A 21,076-nucleotide genomic window follows, 5' to 3' on the forward strand; every position below is an offset into this window, starting at 1 on the left:
AATATGTATAAATCACTATTTTATTCATATTAGATTAACAGTGATTATGTGGTCAACTATATAAACATGCAACTATATAATCTAAAACTGGCCAAATCTCTAGATTTATTATAATGTGACACTTATTCAAAGAAAGACGCTACAACACATTCCACACCTAGAACATGGATCACTGGCTAGGGAGAGGGGAAACTCTTGTTAAAGGACGTTTTCAATTCTGGCAAGTAGCAGTCTTCCAGCGTAAACTAATGAATACATGAAAAACACCAAGGAGAATACATGAAAAACACCAAGGAGAATACATTCAAGTTAATGGAAACAAGTCTTTATTAAGTAACTTTTAATATCAGAAAAATAAAACTCTTATAATTCTCTTTACAGCAAATATATAATATCAGTGCTTTGGCCATCTTAAGTTAAAGGCCCTTTATCATAAAATATATGGTTTTAAACTTTACTCAAATTGAATTTATAATCCCTATGACTTCCCTACATATACATAACAAAAGAGTGTAGTAAAATTAGCAAATACTAAACTATATTGATAATTTATCATTCTTAGTTTGTGGTTTTTAGAAACAGTACACGCACCTAATATATGTCGATTCCTTGGCTTATTAGTTGCAGTGTACAATGCAACAAAATACAAAATACATGCTTGGTGAACATTCGTTTGTATCTACAAGACGGCAGCTAAAGATTAGGTTTCAATACTGACATTTAACTATTCTACAAGCAATTAGCATTACATCATAATATGCCATCAAGGCAATTTTTTATACTGAAAAAATCAAAATAAAAACCGTTATTTGTAAACTTTTATACGAAATGTAACTCTTCAAGTGGAAATAAAAAATAAAATTTGTCTATTTACTATTCAATACACATAGGATTTCAATTTTTGTTATACTGAGAAAAAAAGCTCTTTTTTGTTGGGAAAATAACGCTTCAAAAAATAATTAGTAGAAAAACCCACCAGTATAATGTTTTATCCATTCAATGCCAGCAGATTTGGGAACATACTGAGGATGAAAAGTCACAGACATCCACAGGTGAAATGTAAAAAGTGTATCTTAAAGAAATCTTTCCTTGTGATTGGAAACAAGTTTTGAAATGAAGTAAACTGATTGGAGGTCGTCACAGCTGCTTCTGTAAATATGCTAAGGGCATTGTTACCCCGCTCTCCCTCCCCCTCCCCTAAATTACTAAAAAATAAAAATACATTTATAATGTGCAAGACAAATATGGATTGAACATAAAATGTTTCACATTTTGATCTATAGTCTAAAAATTAATCAATAGCTTGATCAGACTAATGAATGGAATGTTCGTATCCTCAATTATTAGCCAATGCAGGTGCACCCCAAAGCCTTTCCTGGAATGGAGACCCCAGGTGGCCATTTCCACATTCACTGAGGGAGGCAATGGGTAGGAATTCACGATCGATACAACTGCATTCCTGCTCCACTGATCAGGCCAGCCGGGAGCACTCTGGGCGAGATGAAGGTCAATGCAGCAGTTTTTGTCCCAAATTATAACCAGTGATCGAGTAAACTGCCATCAGCCCTATTATTACCAATAAGTAACCACAATGCATTAAAAAGTTACTTGCAATCCTGCAGAATTAGGCATAAGTTGTTGTAAAATAAAAAACAAACGGACCTGTTTTGTCAAAACTGGCAGTGTAAAGAAGGCAGCCCTGGAAGTGTCTGAGTCATCTGTAATGCCGCGTACCCTCCATAAACTCTTAATGTGGTTAGGCTTTGGGACCCATCATTTGGAAATCTTAGACGTATACACTTTTCTCATAGGTTCACACAACCTATGATTATCTTCACTCAGCCGAGTTGAACGTCAGCTTTAGCAAATCTTACACAAGCTATGTCTCTCGGTCTACAGGATAAGATTAATAATTCAAACCAAACTAAGACAAGAGACCACTTAGGTTTAGTGTTACCATAGCAGCCTTTTATAAGTTTACTAACAACTTTAGCCTAATCCCAATAAAGCCTGATAACAGTCATAAGAATTCATTAGGAAGTTTACTGGGGGTACCATTATACCCATGCCTTTACGAGTCCATATAGAGATATAGTATTTATGTATATATATATAGTTAAGAGTGAATTTGGATTGCCTGAGTAACAGCTGTCTGGCAAACTGGACATGATGGCGTTCTCTTTTCACAGATCTTGTTGGCACATTCCATGCAGAAGAGGTTGTGGCCACATGGAACTAGGGCAGCAATAACTTCATTCTCAAAGCAAATCACACAGTCGTGCTTTCGTCTTGATTCTGGAGGTGAGCTAGAGGTGGAACCACCGTTGGAAGAGGAGTAACTATTGGTACCATTAGAAAAAGCAGGGATGTATATTGGAAGGCCAGCATGGTTGCCTGTACTAGGTGGGTCGCTCCTAACCCTCCGAGCAAGTGGGTGTTCAATGCTCTCAGGAAAGGTAGGAGACAGACGAGGAGTAGATGGCTGACTTCCTCTACGCTGAGTCTTCATGTTACCAGGAGGATCACTCCCAAAGCCAGAGAGTGGGTTAACTGGTTCAAACGGAGTCCAGATAGTTTGAGCGGATGTTGGTAGAGAGTCAAAGGCAGGAGAATCAACCGCAAGGTCTTCTGAGCCTACAGAAGGTAGTGTATCTCCAAACCAAAAGTTTCCTGTGCTAAATGGGCTTGTTGGACTAAAGTCAGCCAGCCTATTGCTTCCAAAGTAGGAATCTGTGGAACCGCTTCCCAGGGAACTGGAACTATCATTTCGATAATTGGAGATCATTCTGGCGCGGCTAGGAGGAACGGGATTGGAGGAGAGCCACGCAGAGCCCAGAGTGCCACCTTCAAAGCTGACATCGGTACCGTTGTAATGGAAGTCATTCTCTTCGTTGAGCTCAATGTAGTTTCCCGTGCGCATGGCAATATGCATCTCAATCTCTTCTCGGGCTCGGTCAACATTCTCGGGCATCCCTGTCACTTCAAAGACGGGCTCCTTGTCCCTGCTCGGAGTCACTATGTACGTGTGGGTCTGCTGCTGGATTCTTTTGATGGTTGCTCCTTTGGGTCCGACCACCAGCCCTACAACACGATAGGGCACTCGGACTTGAACGGTGGTCTGACCCGGCAGATTAGGGCTGCAGGACAGCCCGCCCAGGGCAGGGCCATTTTTGTTTCGAGATGCACGAATCATGGAGAAGTGCTCTGCAGCTGACAGGATTTCTCGTTTGGCCATGGCAACATCTTCTTTCCGTCCAGTGACAACAAAAATGGGCTCTTCACCACGAACCGGTGTTTTGATATACGTGTTCGTCTTGGCTCTCAGTGCTTTAATTTTACAACCTGTTAGAAAGAAAATATTTTTTAAGTATCAACATCTCCTTCAACAATATTGATAAAGACAAATTACAGAAAGCTCCTTTCAGGACAACAGTCTGGTTTGGGGCAGTTTTTCCATCCCTCTTTAAGTCTGAGCGTATTTCTTATCACTAAATGCTGATAAAGCTTTCCTAGTTCCACTATGACTCCTGGGTCCTGAGGGTACTTTCCTGTGACCTCTCATTCTCAGCAAAGAGGAGACGCCTCCACTGAAGGCCTTTAACTCAGAGGACAGGCTTATAGTTTTCCTCCTCTTGTTATTAGTCATTGCGAATGATGCATGAAATAGGCCAGCTACACTATGAGTGGATTTGACTTTCAGAACACTAATAGTTTACTACCTTGCAGGGTGTTGGTGGCAAAGAAAAAATATTAATGTACAATGTGAGACGATACCTTTCATCTTATTTAATCTACATAACAACCCTAAGGACGAGACTGTTACACTCCTTTTATTGCGAAGGAAAATAAAGCGCAGAAATATTGTGTAACATGCCTGAGTTCACTCAGCAAGTAAGAGGCAGAGCCAGAGTTAAACCTAGTCTGACTTCATAGTCTATAGTCTTTGTTATTGGTCCTAGAACCTCAAATTCCACAGAACTATACTGATGATAGAAGTTCTCCAACTGACTTCTACTTAACTGTCTCGTCATTTTACTTCAACATCATTCTCTCCTGTAAAACTCAATTGATGACAATAGCAAAGTGCTCAAAGTTAGCCCATCATCTCATTTCTGTTCATCAGTTGGATTTCAGGCTTAACTAAGAATCAGTTGTCTTTATCCCCATCTGTTTATGCTAACTGAACTCATGCATTAACTAAATAATTACATAAAGCAGTGATATATAAATACAAGACATAGAATTTGTATCAAAATTGATTATTTTTAAAAATTTCAATAATGATGAGTACTTAAAGAAAAAAAAAGATGCTGTTGAACTATGGGTGAGACAACTGTAAAATCTTGGGGTAAAAAAACTGACCCAGAGTAATTCTGTGTTCATTGTGAAGTTCTTGCTAAATTCAAAAGAAACATATTGGAAATTGTATGGAGTTATGGTCATTGGGTGTGGTTTTATTGAAGGACTATAATGGCTGGCAGTCCCATTCTCAAATAAAAGGCTTTGGTTCTAAATCCTAAGTATATTTAAGTTAAATAAATAAAATATCTGAGATACATATGTATAACTACCCAAAGATTACTTTTTGGAGTAATCAGCCATTACCAGTGCCAACTGTGTAACATTGGAGGGTTTTGAACAGTAACTTAAGATGCCAGATATACGCTAAGGCATAAGACTCTGGGGTTATGCTTTTCAAAGACCTTAATGTGAAGCTTGCCAGAACAGATTTCTTCTCGTGACTGTATCATGCTATTCCTAGTTTCTCAAAATAAAGCAGTTAGATGCTACTGAAAAACACACGCCACAACCTGAGCAGATGGTTTTCTGAAAACTTTTTTTTCCTGCCCTCAACAAATCCATAATGTACAAAAGCTAATTCTTTCTGGACATCATTCCTAACTTGTGTGACTGCACTAGTACCCTTGACCCCACCTGAAATAGGTCTCCTTTCCTCCATTCTCGCCTCATTCCAATCAGCTCTCTACCTCGACTTTAGGTAGATGATGCTTCCTGAAAAGCACCGATCGAAGGCTCACTTATTTGCATAAGGCTTTAATGACTCCCTCTTACCATAAGGATAAAGTCCAGACAGTGCAGCACGCAGAAGCTGGCCCTGTGCCTGGACCTACCTCTCTATAGCCTGATCCCCTACCCCTCCTTTCCCCTTCCTCACTCCTTAAACTCTGTGGTGCGCTTCCACCACATTCATTGCCTATCCATACTCCTTGCTTCCACGATCAGCTCCTTTGCTACCAGCTCTGCTTAATTCCTGATGGCCCTTCAGATTTTCGTTTATTAGGTGCCTTATTCTCCGTGAAGCTTTCTTCGCTCCTTTCCCTGAGTCAGGTTTACTTTAACCTGAAGGTTGTATCTGAGAAGACCAGGGGGGTGGGGGTGGGTCGGGTGGTACAGCTTAAAGCAAAACTGCAAGAAATGCACTTAGTGGAGGAACTGGAGGAGCTGAGAAGGGCAGAGGGACAGGGTGGGCTGGGGGCTAGCAAGAAGTTACTACAGTTAGTCTAAGTTATACTACTGTAAAACACAAGTTATTACAGAGTGCCGCTATAAGTTTATATCTACAATGAACTACAAGATTAAATTGCCAGTGTGACTTCTGAGTATAGGAAAATCTATTCCTACTCTGCTCCACCACAGAAAGTGACTTAGAAGACTATAAAACTTCCACATCCACTCATCATTCACGCAGGCTGAATCTAGGAAACTCTCATGCAGCAGAGGTGGTGTTGCTTGAGGCCGAGAACTACAATCATCCACTGGCCAGTGTGTGACTGATGGAGACACTCCTAGGAAAGTCTGAAGGGGTGGTGAGAATGCCTAATTCTTCCTATTGCACCCTCAGAAGAGTTACTATCATTATTTGGATACATGAGATTCTTCTCTGCACTATAACCTAACAAGAAGGCAGTCTGCTAGAATCACACATTTCTAACAAAGAGGGTCCTGGTCATCCTAGAGAAAAATACTTGGCAAACTCTATTAAGGACCAACCGAGAGTTAGCTTGAGGGTCTAGGGTTGGCCCTTCTCAACCCTTACTATAGTGGACATTAGAAAGCTAAATTAAGAAACTTCTCAAAATGCTTCTGAGACAATAAGCAACTGTCAGATGAACCTTAGTAGAATACTTTGTTTGATACCCAGTAGGTATAATATTGGAGGAGGGCATGGCAACCCACTCCAGTATTCTTGCCTGGAGAATCCCCATGGACAGAGAAGCCTGGCAGGCTACAGCCCATGGGGTTAGAGAGTTGGACACAACTGAGCGACAAATACGCACACGCCTAAATCGGATACTACTGAGCCTATGGTTGTTACTAATGAAAATGTGTTTGATAGTCTCATTAGGAAGCCAGAGAAGACAGAATGCGGACTACCTCTGAGATAGGGATGTAAGATAGCCTACCCTGCCCAAAAGGCCTACTTAGCAAAAACAAGCTAAAAAAAAGATTATTTACAATTCACATCACAATGGCTAATTTCTCTTACACAGGTACCCATATACTTGCCCTTTTATCTCAAAACACCAAAAACCACAGAAAAAATAGGTAAAATAGCTCATAGAAAAGGAAACATAAATGGCTCTGAACACGAATTGAGGTGTCATTTCCCACCTATAAGACTGTCAAATATCAAAAACAAACAGTGCCAGTAAGAATGGGGGGAAAGCCCTCATACTTAGCTGCAGAGTACAAACTGCGTGAGGGCAGTATGCACTACCCATCAAAATCACAACTTCCTGCATCCTTCTGCCCCTGCAATCCCACTCACAGAATCAAGTCTGTAGGAATACTTGCCCAGGCATGAATAACCTCTGTACTCCTATTTGTATTAGTGGGAAGTTGGTACAGCTATGTAAGGGAATACTTTGCAGTCACAAAACTGGGAGACTAAGGGAAACAGGGTAGGAAGGTGACTTAATTTCCCTGATACTTTTAAATTCTTACAAATTTTGGAACCATACAAATGCATTATTTTTTTTTAAGAAATGTTGTTAAATTAGAAAATTTTAAAAATTAGAGATGAAGAAGTGACAGATTTTACTAGATTAAATAAGCACATCAATCAGACTTTTGATTAGTTCTGAGATTTAGAAAAAAAAATTATGAACAGCAGGGTAAATGATTTCATAACCTCAAAGTTGAATAAAGCATTTTAAGTCTAAGAGGTAGGGACTAACAATTGTTTTCTCATAGCTACAAATAAATATATGGCAAGCTGTATACCAGACTGTGTAGAGATTAAGAACCAGGACAGCACTAATGACTTTCATGGTTACCATTTTATTTTGATTTGGAAGTAAATACCCCCAATAAAGTCTCTAACTTACCTCCCTCCTGAAGGAACCCATTTCCCCTTTCTGTATCACTGTGGCTAGGGCTGTGATTCACCTTAAAACTCTTTAGCTGCAGCCAGAATTCTGGTCTTCTCACTTCCTGGTATAGCAAAAGGTTGGGTCTGGCTTCCCCAGGGTAGAGTGTCTCCTACCAGCTGCCTGAGCAGTTAAAAGGGAGAGGGCCTTTGTTGCTGGTAGAGGATTTTAAAGAAAAGGAATTGAAATGGTCTTCAGTGTTTCTCAAACCATGGTTTGCATTAATAGGCTCCAAATGTTTTGATGAAATATGTTGTCACTGACTGCAAAATAAAATGTTCTTTTGATGGGAAAGGGGGAGTATCACAGAAAAGCTTAAAAGCACTACACTAGACCTTTAAGGCCGCTTTTTAATTCCATGAAACATGTGGAATGATATACTTAGAAGAATCAGATACAAAATTACAGTCTGCAATGTCGATATAATTACAGTCCAAATCAATTCACCTTAAAACAGGAAGATGATCCAGATCGCAGGGGTGGGCCTGACCTAATCACAAGTTCTTTGGAAGAGCTTTCTCCAGTGGGCTGCAGAAGTCATCAGATGTGCTCTGGCTCTTTTGGAAGAAAGCAACCTACGCTTGACCTGCCCGTGGAGGCCTCATGGCAAGGAACTGTAGGTGGCCTCTGGGAGCTGAGAGCTAAGAGGACAATGGAGGCCTCAATCCAGAAACCTTGTTCTGTTCTTTACTTTTATTATCTGCTTTAGTTTTCTAATGCTGCCAATAACAAGTTACCTCACACAGTGCTTTCAATGTCACAAATTTTTTATTTTACACTTCTGATGTGGGTTCTGACATGGGTTTCAACAGGGCTAAAATCAAGGTGTTTGCAGGACTGCGTTCCTCTCTGGAAGCTCCAGGGAAGAGCTTGCTCACTTGGCTTACTGGTAGAATTGTGTTGCTTATCATCACAGGGCTGAGCTCCCTGTGTTCTCGCTGTCTTGTCTGCTCAAGGCCATTCCCCACCTCAGGAGGCCACCAACAAAGCTTGTGGCCCTGTCTCTCCATCTTCAGAGTCAGCAATGGGGACTGAACCCTTCTTGTACTTCAAATCTCTCCCAATCTCGTTTCTGACCCAGCTGGGAAAGTTCTGTGCTGAAGGACTCATGTGATTACACTGGACCCACCCAGCTGATCTCAGATAACCTTTTCACCTCAAGGTCCATACTCTACATCTACATAGAGTTTCCGGGGATATAGGGTGTAGGCATCTTCAGGGAAAGGGGATTTATTCTGCCTACCACAACACCAATTTCCTGTTCCTCCAATTATTTCTCCATTCTCCCAGGCCCCTGGCTTTTGAGCAAAGGAAAGTATTGGATTCAGAAAAATCTTAAACCCTAACCCAAGAATAGTGACCCACTGTCCAGAGCAGTAGCGAGATACAAGTACAAGAAAAGTTTGGGGATCACAGGCACTGAAGTAGGGTGAAGGGATAAACCACTGATAAAAATCAAAATAGGTCAAAAAGAAATATATAAGCCAGGGTGATAATGAAGACAGGGTGTTTATGTTGAGAGATGAGTGATTTGGTAAGAAATGGACAAGTAAACCTCATTTCCACTTGTCCTGTGGGATGTGACTAAGTGTTCCTAGCTAAACCACTCCTCCTTCGGCCCAGAACATCCACCAGCCTGATGCTTCAACTTACCAATTCAAGTATCAAGTGCCCTATAAAGGTGCAGGTGGCTAATTCCAGGTGATATACAGAAACTACAATAATTTCTGCTCTCCAGGAGCTGACAGTGTAGAAAGGAAACAGTCATGAAAACAATATTGAGACAAGGTAACTGCTGTAATGAAAACAGGCATACAAAGCAGTGGCAGCACAGACCAGGACAGGGCTCTACTGCTTACGGAAGGCGAGAGAAGGCCTCAAACGCATTTGAACTTAGGTTTGAAGAAGCTGGTTCTGTCAGGTGGAAGGGAGAGTCAAGAGAACTGGAAGTGCCAAAGCAGGAATCGAGAGCCCAAGATGGCAGCCTGGATACCACACCTGGCTCAGTGCTATGGGAGCTTTAAGTACCTGGAGGGCAGAATGCTAGGGGAGCAAGTCAGATGGGGGATGAGTTAGTTTAACAAAGGCAGGGGAGTTTAAATTCTATCTGGTAGGTGCAAAGAACTTGTTTTGTTTTTTGAAGAAAGGAACCCCAAATGCTATGTGAAGTGTTGCTGATTTTCGACAGAGCGTTTTGTTTTCCAGAAATAAAATTCATAAATTAGCTATAAATATTAAAAGCTAAAACCCTTATAAACACACCAAAGCTAAGGTCTGTATATTTTCACTATGGGTCATCCTCAGGTATATCTTTCTTCAGAAATTCTCCCCAAGAGGTTTTATTTTAAAAGGGAAATCAATGTACACACACATACACAAACATACCTGCTTTAATAAAAATAGGGAGGGGAGAGTGAAGTAGTTCTTTTTACCTTCAAGAAAATTAGAATGCTGGGGCTTGCTCCCCATCCCACTTCCCTGTCCCCATCCTTCTCCTAATTAAGTGGCCATCACCTACCTTCTCCCAGACTTCATCATCCCCTAAACGTGGCTGGTTCCTCCTGTCTCTACTCAGATATTTCCCTAAATAACCTGGAAAATCCTCCTAGCACTGCCCCCTCACCGTGTACCTTCTGAGTAACAAACACAGTCATTGGAAAAGATGAGACTGTGTGTTGAAGGCTCTATGAACTCAAGAGTAATACAAATATAGATATGACTATTACTATCACAGCTACAGCTTACTAATACTATTCCAAGGTCTAGTTTAAAGGAAATGTAAGGATCAAAACACTGATTATCTGCTGGACTGGGCTCTAATCTACCACCAGTTTGCTTGTGGTTTTAATGTTAGGTCATTCAACCTCTACGTCCTTCCAATGCTTTTATTTTTGACCAAGTCCCTCTTCTCCTGGGACATACAAAATCACTTCTTTCTGAAAGCTATAAAGCACGTGGGACAATCTCACATATATACACATCTAGCCTTGCTTTCCTCAGGAAAAGTAGGTTGAGTCACAGCTGGAAGCACAAGACTTTGAGGAGACCATCACGAACCACCTTTGTGAACTCTTAACAGGCCACTAAACCTCTCTCTCTCCTTCTTGGGTGTGTGCTAAGTTGCTTCAGTCATGTCTGCTTCTTGGCGACCCTATGTACCATAGCAGGCCAGGCCCTCTGTCCAGGGGATGTCCCAAGCAGAGTACTGGCGCGGGCCGCCCTGCCCTCCTCCAGGGGAGCTTTCTGGCCTACGGACTCAATCTATGTCTCCTAAGTGTCTCCTGCACCGGCAGGCGGGTCTTCTTTACCACCTGCCCTGGAGACCACCTGAGGGTCACCTGGAAAGCCCAGAAACTGTAATGAAAGCTACTTCTCTCACTTGGTTGTTGCAAAGATTAAATGAAATAACGTATTAAAATACTCATCTCAGTGCCCGTTATTCAAGTAGGTGCTCAGTAAAGGAGAGCTTCTTAGGCTCTCTAGCCCCTCTCCCCACTCCACCCCCACCAGTTCAAGTATTTCATAAGTAAGATGAGCCAACAGACTTGCCTTTGAAATAATAAACGTGTAGAGCACTTTTCAGTTTTCAAAACTCTCCTATATTTTCATTTAATCATCGTAACAGAGTGATGACTAGCTTGATAGCTTTAGCAAGGATGGGAAACAAACTGAAAGAGGTTGGAAAGATCTCCCAGCTGGAAAGCCCGACCTCAAACACAAGTTGTCTCCACACTCCTCTCACTACTCCATACTATTTTTCTCTAAAAGCATTAGAGGAACACATTATTTTATATGTATATTTCATGATATATTAGAATTAATGAGGGGGGATCATATTCTTTAATGACTGTACATATAAGTAAGACCCTTTCCTCTTGGAATAATCTTGACAGGCTATTCAAAAGCTCCTACAATTTTAAAAGGACTCAATTTTTCAGTATTATTAGCTTCAAAGACTGGTGAATATCAGATAAACCCAGTAAGAGAGTGTTTCTTACACACACAACTTAACTCAACATTTAAATAAACCATTTAGATTAACAACGTAATAGATTCTTAAATGTACAATACAGAAATAGCTTTCCTTTCCCTGCTCAAGGGTCCCTCTTGCAGCTCCAGTCAAAAATTGCTGAAATTTTGTTAAGAATACAGTTTCACATTAGATATCACTTCGTCAACACTTCAGTTTTATGTGACTTTTTAGTTTTGCTTATTACCAGTATTCATACAGACATATAATACCCTAAGTCAAGTAGCATCTAGAACAAACAGATCCAAACAACTTTTGGTTGACTGACTCCTCAGGTAAATGGTTGGCGATAAAGGCAAGAGGAAAGAAAACCTCACAATATGAAAACTATAGTGATAAATACTAAAATGGCAAGTCTCTAGTCCAACAGTTCAGTTCAAAAAAATAAACAGCAAGTATCTGCTACATTTCAGGTAATTTAACCGAGATTAAGACGACTGAGATTCAGTTCTGCCCTCACTGACCTGTATCCAACTTCAAGCATCAAAAGGATTTGTCGTCTATACGTGTTCATGTACAGATACTGATCTATCATTTTCTCTTCTTATACCACTGGCTTGTGGCGGTGTTCTGTTCAAGTCCTTTATATCCTCGCTGCTTTGTCTGCTTGTTTACCACTTACAGAGTTGAGAGCACTGAAGTCTCTAATTCTATTAGCTTGAGACCCTGGGTAAGTTACTTACGTCTCCACAGACCTGTTTCCTTATCTGTATGGTTGCATCAAGAATGGATCAAATGAGATGACATACTACTTGACACATTTAAATGTTATTATTTTTAAAGAAAAACTCAAGTGAGTTGATTTTCTCTTCGAAGTTAAAACATTAAATCCTTAAATCCTAAATATAAAACTTATATTTAGATTATGAAAAATATGTTTAAGATATTAATTTTACAAAACTGGGAGGAGATATGTTGAAGTCAATCTAATTGGTAATTTTAAATCTGGTTTACACGATTTTAGGAACTCTTCTTGGGCAAAGATAATATAAGGGTTACAAGAGATAATCTAGTCCAATCTCACTTTATTTGTGGAGAAAACTGAAGCCAAGAATTGCCCAAAGTTACAAACTAACGACTCTGAAATGCCCCAATTCCCTAAAGCCGCCACTTTCTCAACCTGCCTTCTTTTCCCAGTTGATTCTTACAAGTGGAGAATTCCTAAAATATATGAGGTATTTTTAAAAACAGAGGTTAAACTAAATTTAAAATCCCCCCCCCCTCCTTTTTCACTTAATTTAGACAAGAGGATCCACATACGCAACAAAAAAGGGCTCCATTTGGCCTTTCACTAAACCCGTGACACCTAGAAGTGGGTGTCAATTAGAGATGAGACACAGAACAATTTTCCTAACTGGGGATTTTAAAATTATGTTCATGTCCATTAGAGGATGTTAATAGAAACTCAGAATTACTTCTGTTTGGGAACTATATAATGGAATCAGATTCATGTGTAAATGATTCTCTTTCAGACTATAGATGGAACAAGTTTTTCCCCCAAGAGGAAACTTAGGCTCAGTGAGCTTAAGTGATTTGTCCATGGTCACAGGCAACAAATGGTAAAACCATGTCTCTAAACAAGTTTAACTCCAAGTTCAATGTCCTTGCTGCAGGTACTGGTGGAAAGGTAGAAGATAAGCCAAAGGCGAGGGGACAGCGGTATAGAAAGGAGGTCAGCCCAAAGGGCAAACATTTTACACTGGTAACCTTCTAGAAGTTTGCAACTAGTCCCTCTCCACTCTTCTCTGTGTTTAAGATGAACCTTTATGCTTATCTTCAACTATATCTGCAGTTCGTTAAATAATTTTCTTTATTATTTTAAGGCCTAGTCTTATTTTATTGCATGATACCACTTTACTTATGGTCAAACCAGGCATACAATGAACTGCAGTTTCTGCTTATTGGACAAAGGCAACAAGCCATGCCCACATGAATTGTTCTTAAATCCTGAACCCTGGCATGAAAGAGGCGGTACAACTATGTAGTGTAACTTAGAATTCTTGGAATCAATCACTGAAATAAAGACTCAAAAGGATTCAAAATAACACTGTGCTGTACATATTCAATTTAGTATAGTTTGGCTTGGTATTACTAATGTTAGAAAATAATTTAAAAAGCTTAAATATCATATGTAATCACTGTAAATGTCTATAGGGTACCTAATGGTAGTATGGGGAGAAGAGTTAAAGACTAAACAGGCATCATGGTATATAAGCCATTTGGGAAGGATTAAGATGCAGTTTGATAAACATATCATTTTAGAATCACCTGAAGATCAATGAGGTTTTAAAATAGATTATTCATAATCTCTTTGGAGTTTCCTAAAGGAGTTTGTGTTCTTTTTTTTTTTTTTTTTTACCACAGCATGTAGGTTGTGGGATCAGATGAGCCCTCTGTAGTGGAAGCCCAGAGTCTTAACCAGTGGACTGCCAGGGAAGTTCCTCAAGGAGTTTTAAATTGCAAACACACTTTCCTATTTAGTATCTTATGAACATTTTTATCTCTCTCTTTTTCATTTTGAGTTGAAATTACAAATGCTATTAAGGCATAAATTACACTAAAAAAATTCAGCCACAATCCCATAGACTTAATACTGTGATAGTCATCATGGCTGTTCATGAACATTCTGGCTCTCTCCTGTGGGCACATGATTGTAATGCAATTTCTCACCCACTTGAAGTTAGGAGTGGCCAGATAACTTGTTCTGATTAATGAAACATGAGTGGATGTGATCACCACGCTCCTTCAGGTCTAACATTTAAAGACCGATGTGTGCTACACCACCGTCTCATCCTTCAGGCAAAGAGAGGAAGACCAGCCACACTTGAAATGGTGGCTGCTTTGCTGGTCTAGGACCCTGAATGACCAAAATGAGCAGAGCCCCTGTGAAAAAGAAATAAATCACTGATCATTTTAATACTGAGATGTTGGGGTTCTTTGTTATTACAGTATCATTTATGCCTATCTGGATAGAAGTGCCATGTGTCTAACAGGCATTTAGATATCAGTTCCTTTCAGTTCTGTCACATTAGAAGGATACAGTAATGTGTGAAACTGTCTGCTAAAGCAGAGAAAAGGTGAACGAGACGAACAATTAATTTCAGATTTAACTTAACAACAGTAGTATGCATTTATCATTTAGTTTCATATATGTCAATTTATTTGTGTACAATTCACAGTCCCTAGAGGTACTGTAGATACGCCTATACCCAGCTGAAGAAGAGGAATCTGAATCCTAGGGAGTGATTTGTCCAAGGCCACAAAGTGACTTACTGACACAGAGTAATCAGAATTTAGGAAGTTTAACTTCTGATTGCTATCTCTTTCCAACATATCACAGCTGAGCAAGGACTGCCAAGGGCAATTTGGGACAGCTTTCAACACATATTTTTATAGTAAAACATATATTCTAAAATAATTTGTCGTCAGTTTAAGACACAAGCAACAAATTCCTCCATCTGTGCAAATATTAAATTAGTTCAAAACCAGACCCACGAACTATTAAGCATGATCTTATAACTAAATTCCACCTTTCTTTGAAAATGTAAGATTTTTCAAATGTAAGAATTTTGAAAATGTAAGAATCCCAAACCATAGACATTGCTGGAAATATTCCTTGAGGAAATCTCTATAGGTCTCAAATACTTGACTCCCTGCATCAGTTTTAGGTCACTGGCATTTCTACCAGGGGGCAGAAAACACACCCTTGAATTACCACTTTATTTTCCATTTCCTCCTTAGTGAATCAAAATAGTTCATTAGCTGAATAAGGCAGGAAGAAAAGGCAGTGGATTCCCCACCCATCTGCAAAACAATTAAGGTTCCAGAGCTAATATAAACTGTAATTTGGATCTTAAAGTCTAAAAAAATGACAATGTTTAATTTTTTAGCATGTATATACATACAAATTAACTTTCTGAATTAAAATGATAGCGAATATCTAGTTAGACATAATAGAAATAGAATGTTAGAATGATGCATGTGCCTTCTGGACACCAAAATTTTATTAAGTAAATTAATTTGGACAGTGATGATATTTTAAGCTATGCCTATTAGAAACACAGCATCCTAAATCACGTTTAGGACTGAAATTGACCCAAAATATTCTTCCTGAGCAAGATGCTTACTGAGGCAGCAATGCAAAATTGAGAACTTTATCCCCATTATCAAACAATTGGTCTAACCCCAAGTTCCACTACCTGAGCAAGGTATCTATTAGCCCCTCAGTTTCTATGTCTGTAAAATGGGGATAACCACCTACCAGAGTTAAATGGCAGGTAGTATAGTACCTGGAAGAGTGAATGCCAACAACTCTCCCCTCAAAAGAAAAAGACACTGTGCTTTAGTATTATTCGGAAACTATTTCTCCTCATGAAATAGATATTTCTTCTTAAACAGGGAATTTATGTACAATACCAAACTTTCTCTTTTTAGAACCTGAAAACTTGTTCCACTGTAGGAAACTGGGGAAAATTTTCCCAAGGATGTATTTAAGACAACCTAAAACAATATGTCATATTGTCTGTTTTAAAAAGTGGCAATATACACAATCACTGGGGATCAGTGGAAACAGAGTAGCTCAATTAAGAAAAAAAATTTATAAGGTCTAGCTCAGTAATAGCCAAAACAGGGTACAAGAAAAGTCATTGGGGTGCAGGAAAAAATATCAAAACACTCCAATTTCCATATTTAATTCATCCTTTTAAACTGTTTACATGTTTAAAAAATGTATAGTATATCAGCATATGTATTATTCATAAATATTCACATATTGAGATTATTAGCTTAGATATTTTTTGACAGAGTGTACAACAAAAAAAGAGGCTTCTGCAATGGTTCAGCAACAAAGAATTTGCCTGCAAGGAAACGTGGGTTCCATCCCTGGGTCAGGAAGATCCTCTGGTATAGGGAATGGCAACCTATCCAGTATTCTTGCCTGAAAAATACCATGGACAGGTGCGCCCGCGCGCACACAGACACACACACGCAGAGCCAGAAATAGCCTTTCTCAACTAGGTTAGAGAACACACATATACCATCAAGGAAATCACTCATGAAAATAGTTTAAGATGTACACTGATCTTAAACTGTACTATAAAACCTTTACAAGTCTTTAAAACAACTCAACTTATGACATTCAATATTTATTTATACCATTGTTAAGTAGAGTTGTACTTTAATTCATTTTTCAGTCTAACTGCTTCTCAATGACTATACAAATTGGAGCAAAGTCCACTGATTTAAATTAAACATCCTGTTATCTCGCAGGTCCTACATTTTTTAAAAGTTAGGTCTTAAATCTGTTGTCAGGTTTACTTTTGATGTCTACATTCCAGAGCTTCTTTGATTATCAACAAGTCTCTTTAGTTCCTGGCTTTATTTTCCAGTACTGTTGGTTTCAAAATGAGATGCAAACTTAAAAAGGGGGACCAATTTAACATTTGCAAATGACCATGTGCTGCTGGGGAGTATAAATATGAGGTCAACAATGCCAACTTTCATGGCTATCAGAAGCAGTCGCTTGTTTCTCTGAAAGCCACTGGAACTGGAGGCCGTCGACATGAGCTGGTAGTCTATATGACTCAGAATTCCATTTGTCCTACTCTGCTTCAGAGCTGAAGTCACAAAAGTCTCCATCTGTGACATAATTATCTCCAAAACCAACTAAGAGATGTCAATCAGAAAATTATGACTTCAGGTAATGAATAAAAACGGCAGGAAGGGATAATTCTTAAGGAAGAAAATTTTGTTCCAAAGCAAGAAGTAAATTAAATGATATGCCCTGTTTATTGGCTTAGGGAAAGGGGAAATTATCACACTGTAAAAGGATGCAAACATTAGAAGTTGCCTGGTTCTCTGTGCGAGTGGGAAAATAACTTTACAGGTTTTATAGTGGTGCTGCTGAGGGTGGGGGTGGCAAAGGGGTCAATGATCCACTAGTTGAATGGGTCGGAACAGGAAAAGGGTAAAACTTTTTGCTCTTAAGATAAGATAATCTTGAGAATGATGACATACTTTTAACAGTACTTCAACTCTGGGAAAATATTAAGTGCAAAAGAAACAGTCAGCAACTTGTCTCTATGTCCTAAGACATAAATAGATTCACGTTTCCTTATTAACTAATAAGCTCTGCCCTAAGAGGAAAAACTAAAAACTTTATTTCATTGCTATAATTTGCTGCAAGATAAAAACCTGGAATTCAGTTCACTTTTAAATAATAGAGTGGTAAAAAGGTAACAGTCTGCCTAATGAAGGGCCATTTTACCATGCTTTATAGGGTATAATACAGAAGACAGAAATTCATATTAAACTAAACAAAAGCTATCAGTATCTTGTCCCTTAGTAAAACTGGCCTCTAAGCGTTCTTTTCCTTTGTTATCCTAAACTGTCACCATAAGCAAACTGAAGCAACTTGTGCTGAGGAAATACCAGCCTAGAAGTGCCTGAACACACCTTGCCATCGACTTTTCCCCACTCTGCTAAGTATCAGACACTAAGTATCAAAACAAACAGTCCCCCTCACAACTTTCCAACCGTACCTAGAGATTATTTCTCCACCTCTCCTCACCGTGTCCCTCAGTCTTTCTTCCACCTTCCATTTGTTAAAGTCCTATCCATTCTCCAAGGGCCTCCACAGCTGATACATGTACGACTTTGTCACACACTATAGTTAATGACATTAATTACAGATTAGATTAGTGCCACTCCGTTGTTTATATTAGACTGTTGGCTTCTTAAGGGCAGCAAGTTAGTTGGAACAAACCTCACATTCCCAACTGCCATAAACTCAAATGCCTGGCAGAATGTAAGCTTGATATACAGCAATTCCCGGATGCTGTTAATGGAATAACCAACTCATTCTGGATCTATAATTTGAGATGTTATAATTTTATTCTATGTGAGGTGAAACAGTTCTCTCCTGACTAGCATCTTCAGTACTGGAAAAACAAAACAAAAGCAACCCAAACAAACAAAAAAGGCAGGCAAAATTTATTCACCAAACTATGGGAATAAACTCTTAAGGGAATGGCAGCAGCTTTGAACACTGTCTTTAAGTACCAGGCAGTCTGAAATAGGCTCCTCCATCCAGATTTCAGATGGATGGATTTTTCATATTAAAATCCTAGAGTTAAGAAATGAGCCAACTCTGATATTTGAAACCACCATTTCGACAGACCTTATTTATGTGTACTTTAGACCACTTGGGAAAGATGAGATCATTTAAGCAGCAGCGCCATCATTTCTTTTTATTTGACCCCAACAATGCTCTCAACCTAACAGTAGAGAGACATGCATCAACCAGGTTCAATCATATAAGTCAGCTGCAGAGAATATTCACTCCTTTAATAAGTGGGGGGGGGGGGGGGAGCTACACTAAAGAGCATAGGACCTTCCCTAAAAATGTCGGATAGAGAGGTACTCTGGGCATCCCCTTCCCCCACCTTCACAAATCTACTCCTGGAATCTGAGACATAGGTCCTTTGTCTGAACAATGTGGGAGGAGTCTGTCTGCAGTACTGGTGTGCTGGCAAGTGAGGAGAATCTACTAAAAACTGTATAAACGTAGAAAGTTCCTTAACTCAATTACTTTACTGTCCAATTTTCCTTCATCGTGTTACCCTAAAGCGTTCTAAAAGGTAGCCACTCGGTCTTTTCGAGTTAAAATGTATAGGAATACCGTTAAGGTCGATCAACAGAGTTAGCTAAAAAGCTAAGTTTCTGAACAGCGAAGGGGTGGAGGGTGGGTGGCAGTAAGAACGACCACTCGAACATCCCCTCTTCCCTCGCGAATGAGCTTCGTCCCCCCTCCAAGCCTCCATTTCTGTCAATTTCTTCTTCCCAGAAAGCCGTCGTAAGGCAGGCTGAGAGCTTTTTACAAAGACAGTAGTCGGCTGCGCAAACTTGCGATCTCGAAGCTTTTCGTGCACGACACCGAATCCACAACCGACCCGACCTTTTACCACCTCAGGTTGTTTCTGGTGCCACGCCAGCCGGAGTGTTCCAGGAATACAGCCCGAGTCAAGGGGACACCGCCGGGCTGGGTGGCTCGAGAAACTTATCGCCTTGTATCGTGCAGGAGGAGAGGGACACCGTTGGGGGCGGGGGTTTCGCAAGGTGACCCATCTTCTCGTCTGGCAGCCCCTCGGGTTTCTCCCACACCCCTTCCCGGTGGACCTAGGGGCCTCGCCAGGTTCGCCTTTGCAGCCCCAAGCTCCTTTCTTTCGTCTCCCCACCCACGCCCGGGGCCCAGCCCGGCTGGACACCCCCCCGCCAACCCCCCATTCGCACTCACCCTGGCGACCGACAATCTCGGCGACATGCTCGGAGCTGGGCACCGGGACGCACTCGGTGGTGTTAACGCTCTTTCTCCGGAGCAGGGCCGCCTGCTCCCCGTTCAGGGCGGCCGCCGCCGCCGCCGCCCCGCAGCCGCCGGGGCCGTAGGCGTGGGACAGCATCGCCGCCATCATGCCCTGGGCATCGTCCCCTCCGTAGAGCACCCCCGCCGCCGCCGCCGCCGCGGCCGCCTCCCGGGCATCGAAGCCGGCAGCGGGCAGCAGCACCGACCCCAGGGACCCGCCCGGGATCGGCTGGGTCTGAGAGGCGGCGGCCGCGGGCGGCGACAGCAGCAGCAGGGACGGCCGGCCCTCCTCCTCTGCCTCCTCCAGCTCCTCCTCCTCCAGCAGGTCTCCGTCCAGCTCCGCGTCCTCCCCCTCCTCCTCCTCGTCGTCGTCGTCGTCCTCCTCCAGCTCCAGCTCGGCCGCCTCCGAGACCCCGGGTCGGCCGGGCGGCGCCCGCTCCTCGGGTGATGGCCCCGCCGCCCGCCGGGCCGGGCCCTGCGCCGCCGCGGCCCGGATCGCCGGGGCGCCGGGTTCCGCCGGGCTGGGGTCGTCGAGGCCCAGCGCGGCCAGGCGTTCCCTCAGCAGGAGCCCGTCCCCCTCGAGCTCCGGGCCGCCCGCGGGGGGCGGCGGCGGCGGAGGCAGCGGCGGCGGCGGCGGGGGCGGCTGCGGCAGCGGGGCCGGGGCCGCCGCCAGGGCCAGGGCCGCGGAGCTGCCGCTCGGCATCGCGGCGGCGCGCTGTCAATGGCGGCGGCGGCGGCGGCGGCGGCGGCCGCGTCAGGCGCGGCGGGCGGCGAGCCCCATGGCGGACAGGGCCCCGGCCCTGCTCAGCGCGCAAACACTTTTCCTCAGGGGAGGTGGCGGGGCCGAGCGACCCGGGCTGAGCAGCGCCAGGGCCGCCCGGAGAGCGGAGAGGGCGGGGTGGAGGGGCAAGGGAAGGAGGCAGAGGCAGGTAACTAGGTGGGTGGGTGGGGACGGCAGCGGGGCGGGCTGAAGGAGGTTCGGCCGCGGCTCCCCTCTCAGGGATTCTTTTGTTTCATGGCCTCAACCAGCCCCCGGCGCGCGCGGCGGCGGCGGCGGCGGCGACGCCCCACGCCGCTCTCCTAAGGAAGCCGGCGCGTTCTAATTGGCCGCTTTTAATCTCCGGGAGCCCGCCCTCTCCTCCCCGCGGCCTTCTAACTCCTGTCCCTAGCCCCACCCCACCCACCCGCTTCTTGGGCCCCGCCCCGCTCCTCCCCAGAGCTTTCTGATTGGGTGACCGGGACAAGCCTGCCCCTCAAAGCCTTCTCCGTCCGTCCTCTGCCCTCCCCCCCACCCCG

The 21,076-nt window shown here is 42.3% G+C and overlaps 1 protein-coding gene across 1 annotated transcript; it reads right to left on the reverse strand.

The window, feature by feature from the left end:
• MEX3C (mex-3 RNA binding family member C) lies at window positions 304-20,864 on the reverse strand. Its single transcript, XM_018039727.1, has 2 exons — window positions 19,715-20,864; window positions 304-3,342 (listed from the first exon to the last, which is right to left on the reverse strand). The coding sequence occupies exons 1-2, from the start codon at window positions 20,481-20,483 to the stop codon at window positions 2,117-2,119; spliced, it is 1,995 nt and encodes a 664-aa protein (XP_017895216.1). The 5' UTR covers window positions 20,484-20,864; the 3' UTR covers window positions 304-2,116.

Source organism: Capra hircus, chromosome 24 (genome assembly GCF_001704415.2).
Source record: "Capra hircus breed San Clemente chromosome 24, ASM170441v1, whole genome shotgun sequence".
Classification (NCBI taxonomy): domain Eukaryota; kingdom Metazoa; phylum Chordata; class Mammalia; order Artiodactyla; family Bovidae; genus Capra; species Capra hircus.

Excerpts from the sequence above, each read along its gene's own strand:
- MEX3C (XM_018039727.1), bottom strand. The coding sequence starts at position 20,483 with ATGCCGAGCGGCAGCTCCGCGGCCCTGGCCCTGGCGGCGGCCCCGGCC. Across the intron at positions 3,343-19,714 it reads CGAGATTGTCGGTCGCCAGG|GTTGTAAAATTAAAGCACTG; the intron begins GTGAGTGCGAAT and ends TCTTTCTAACAG.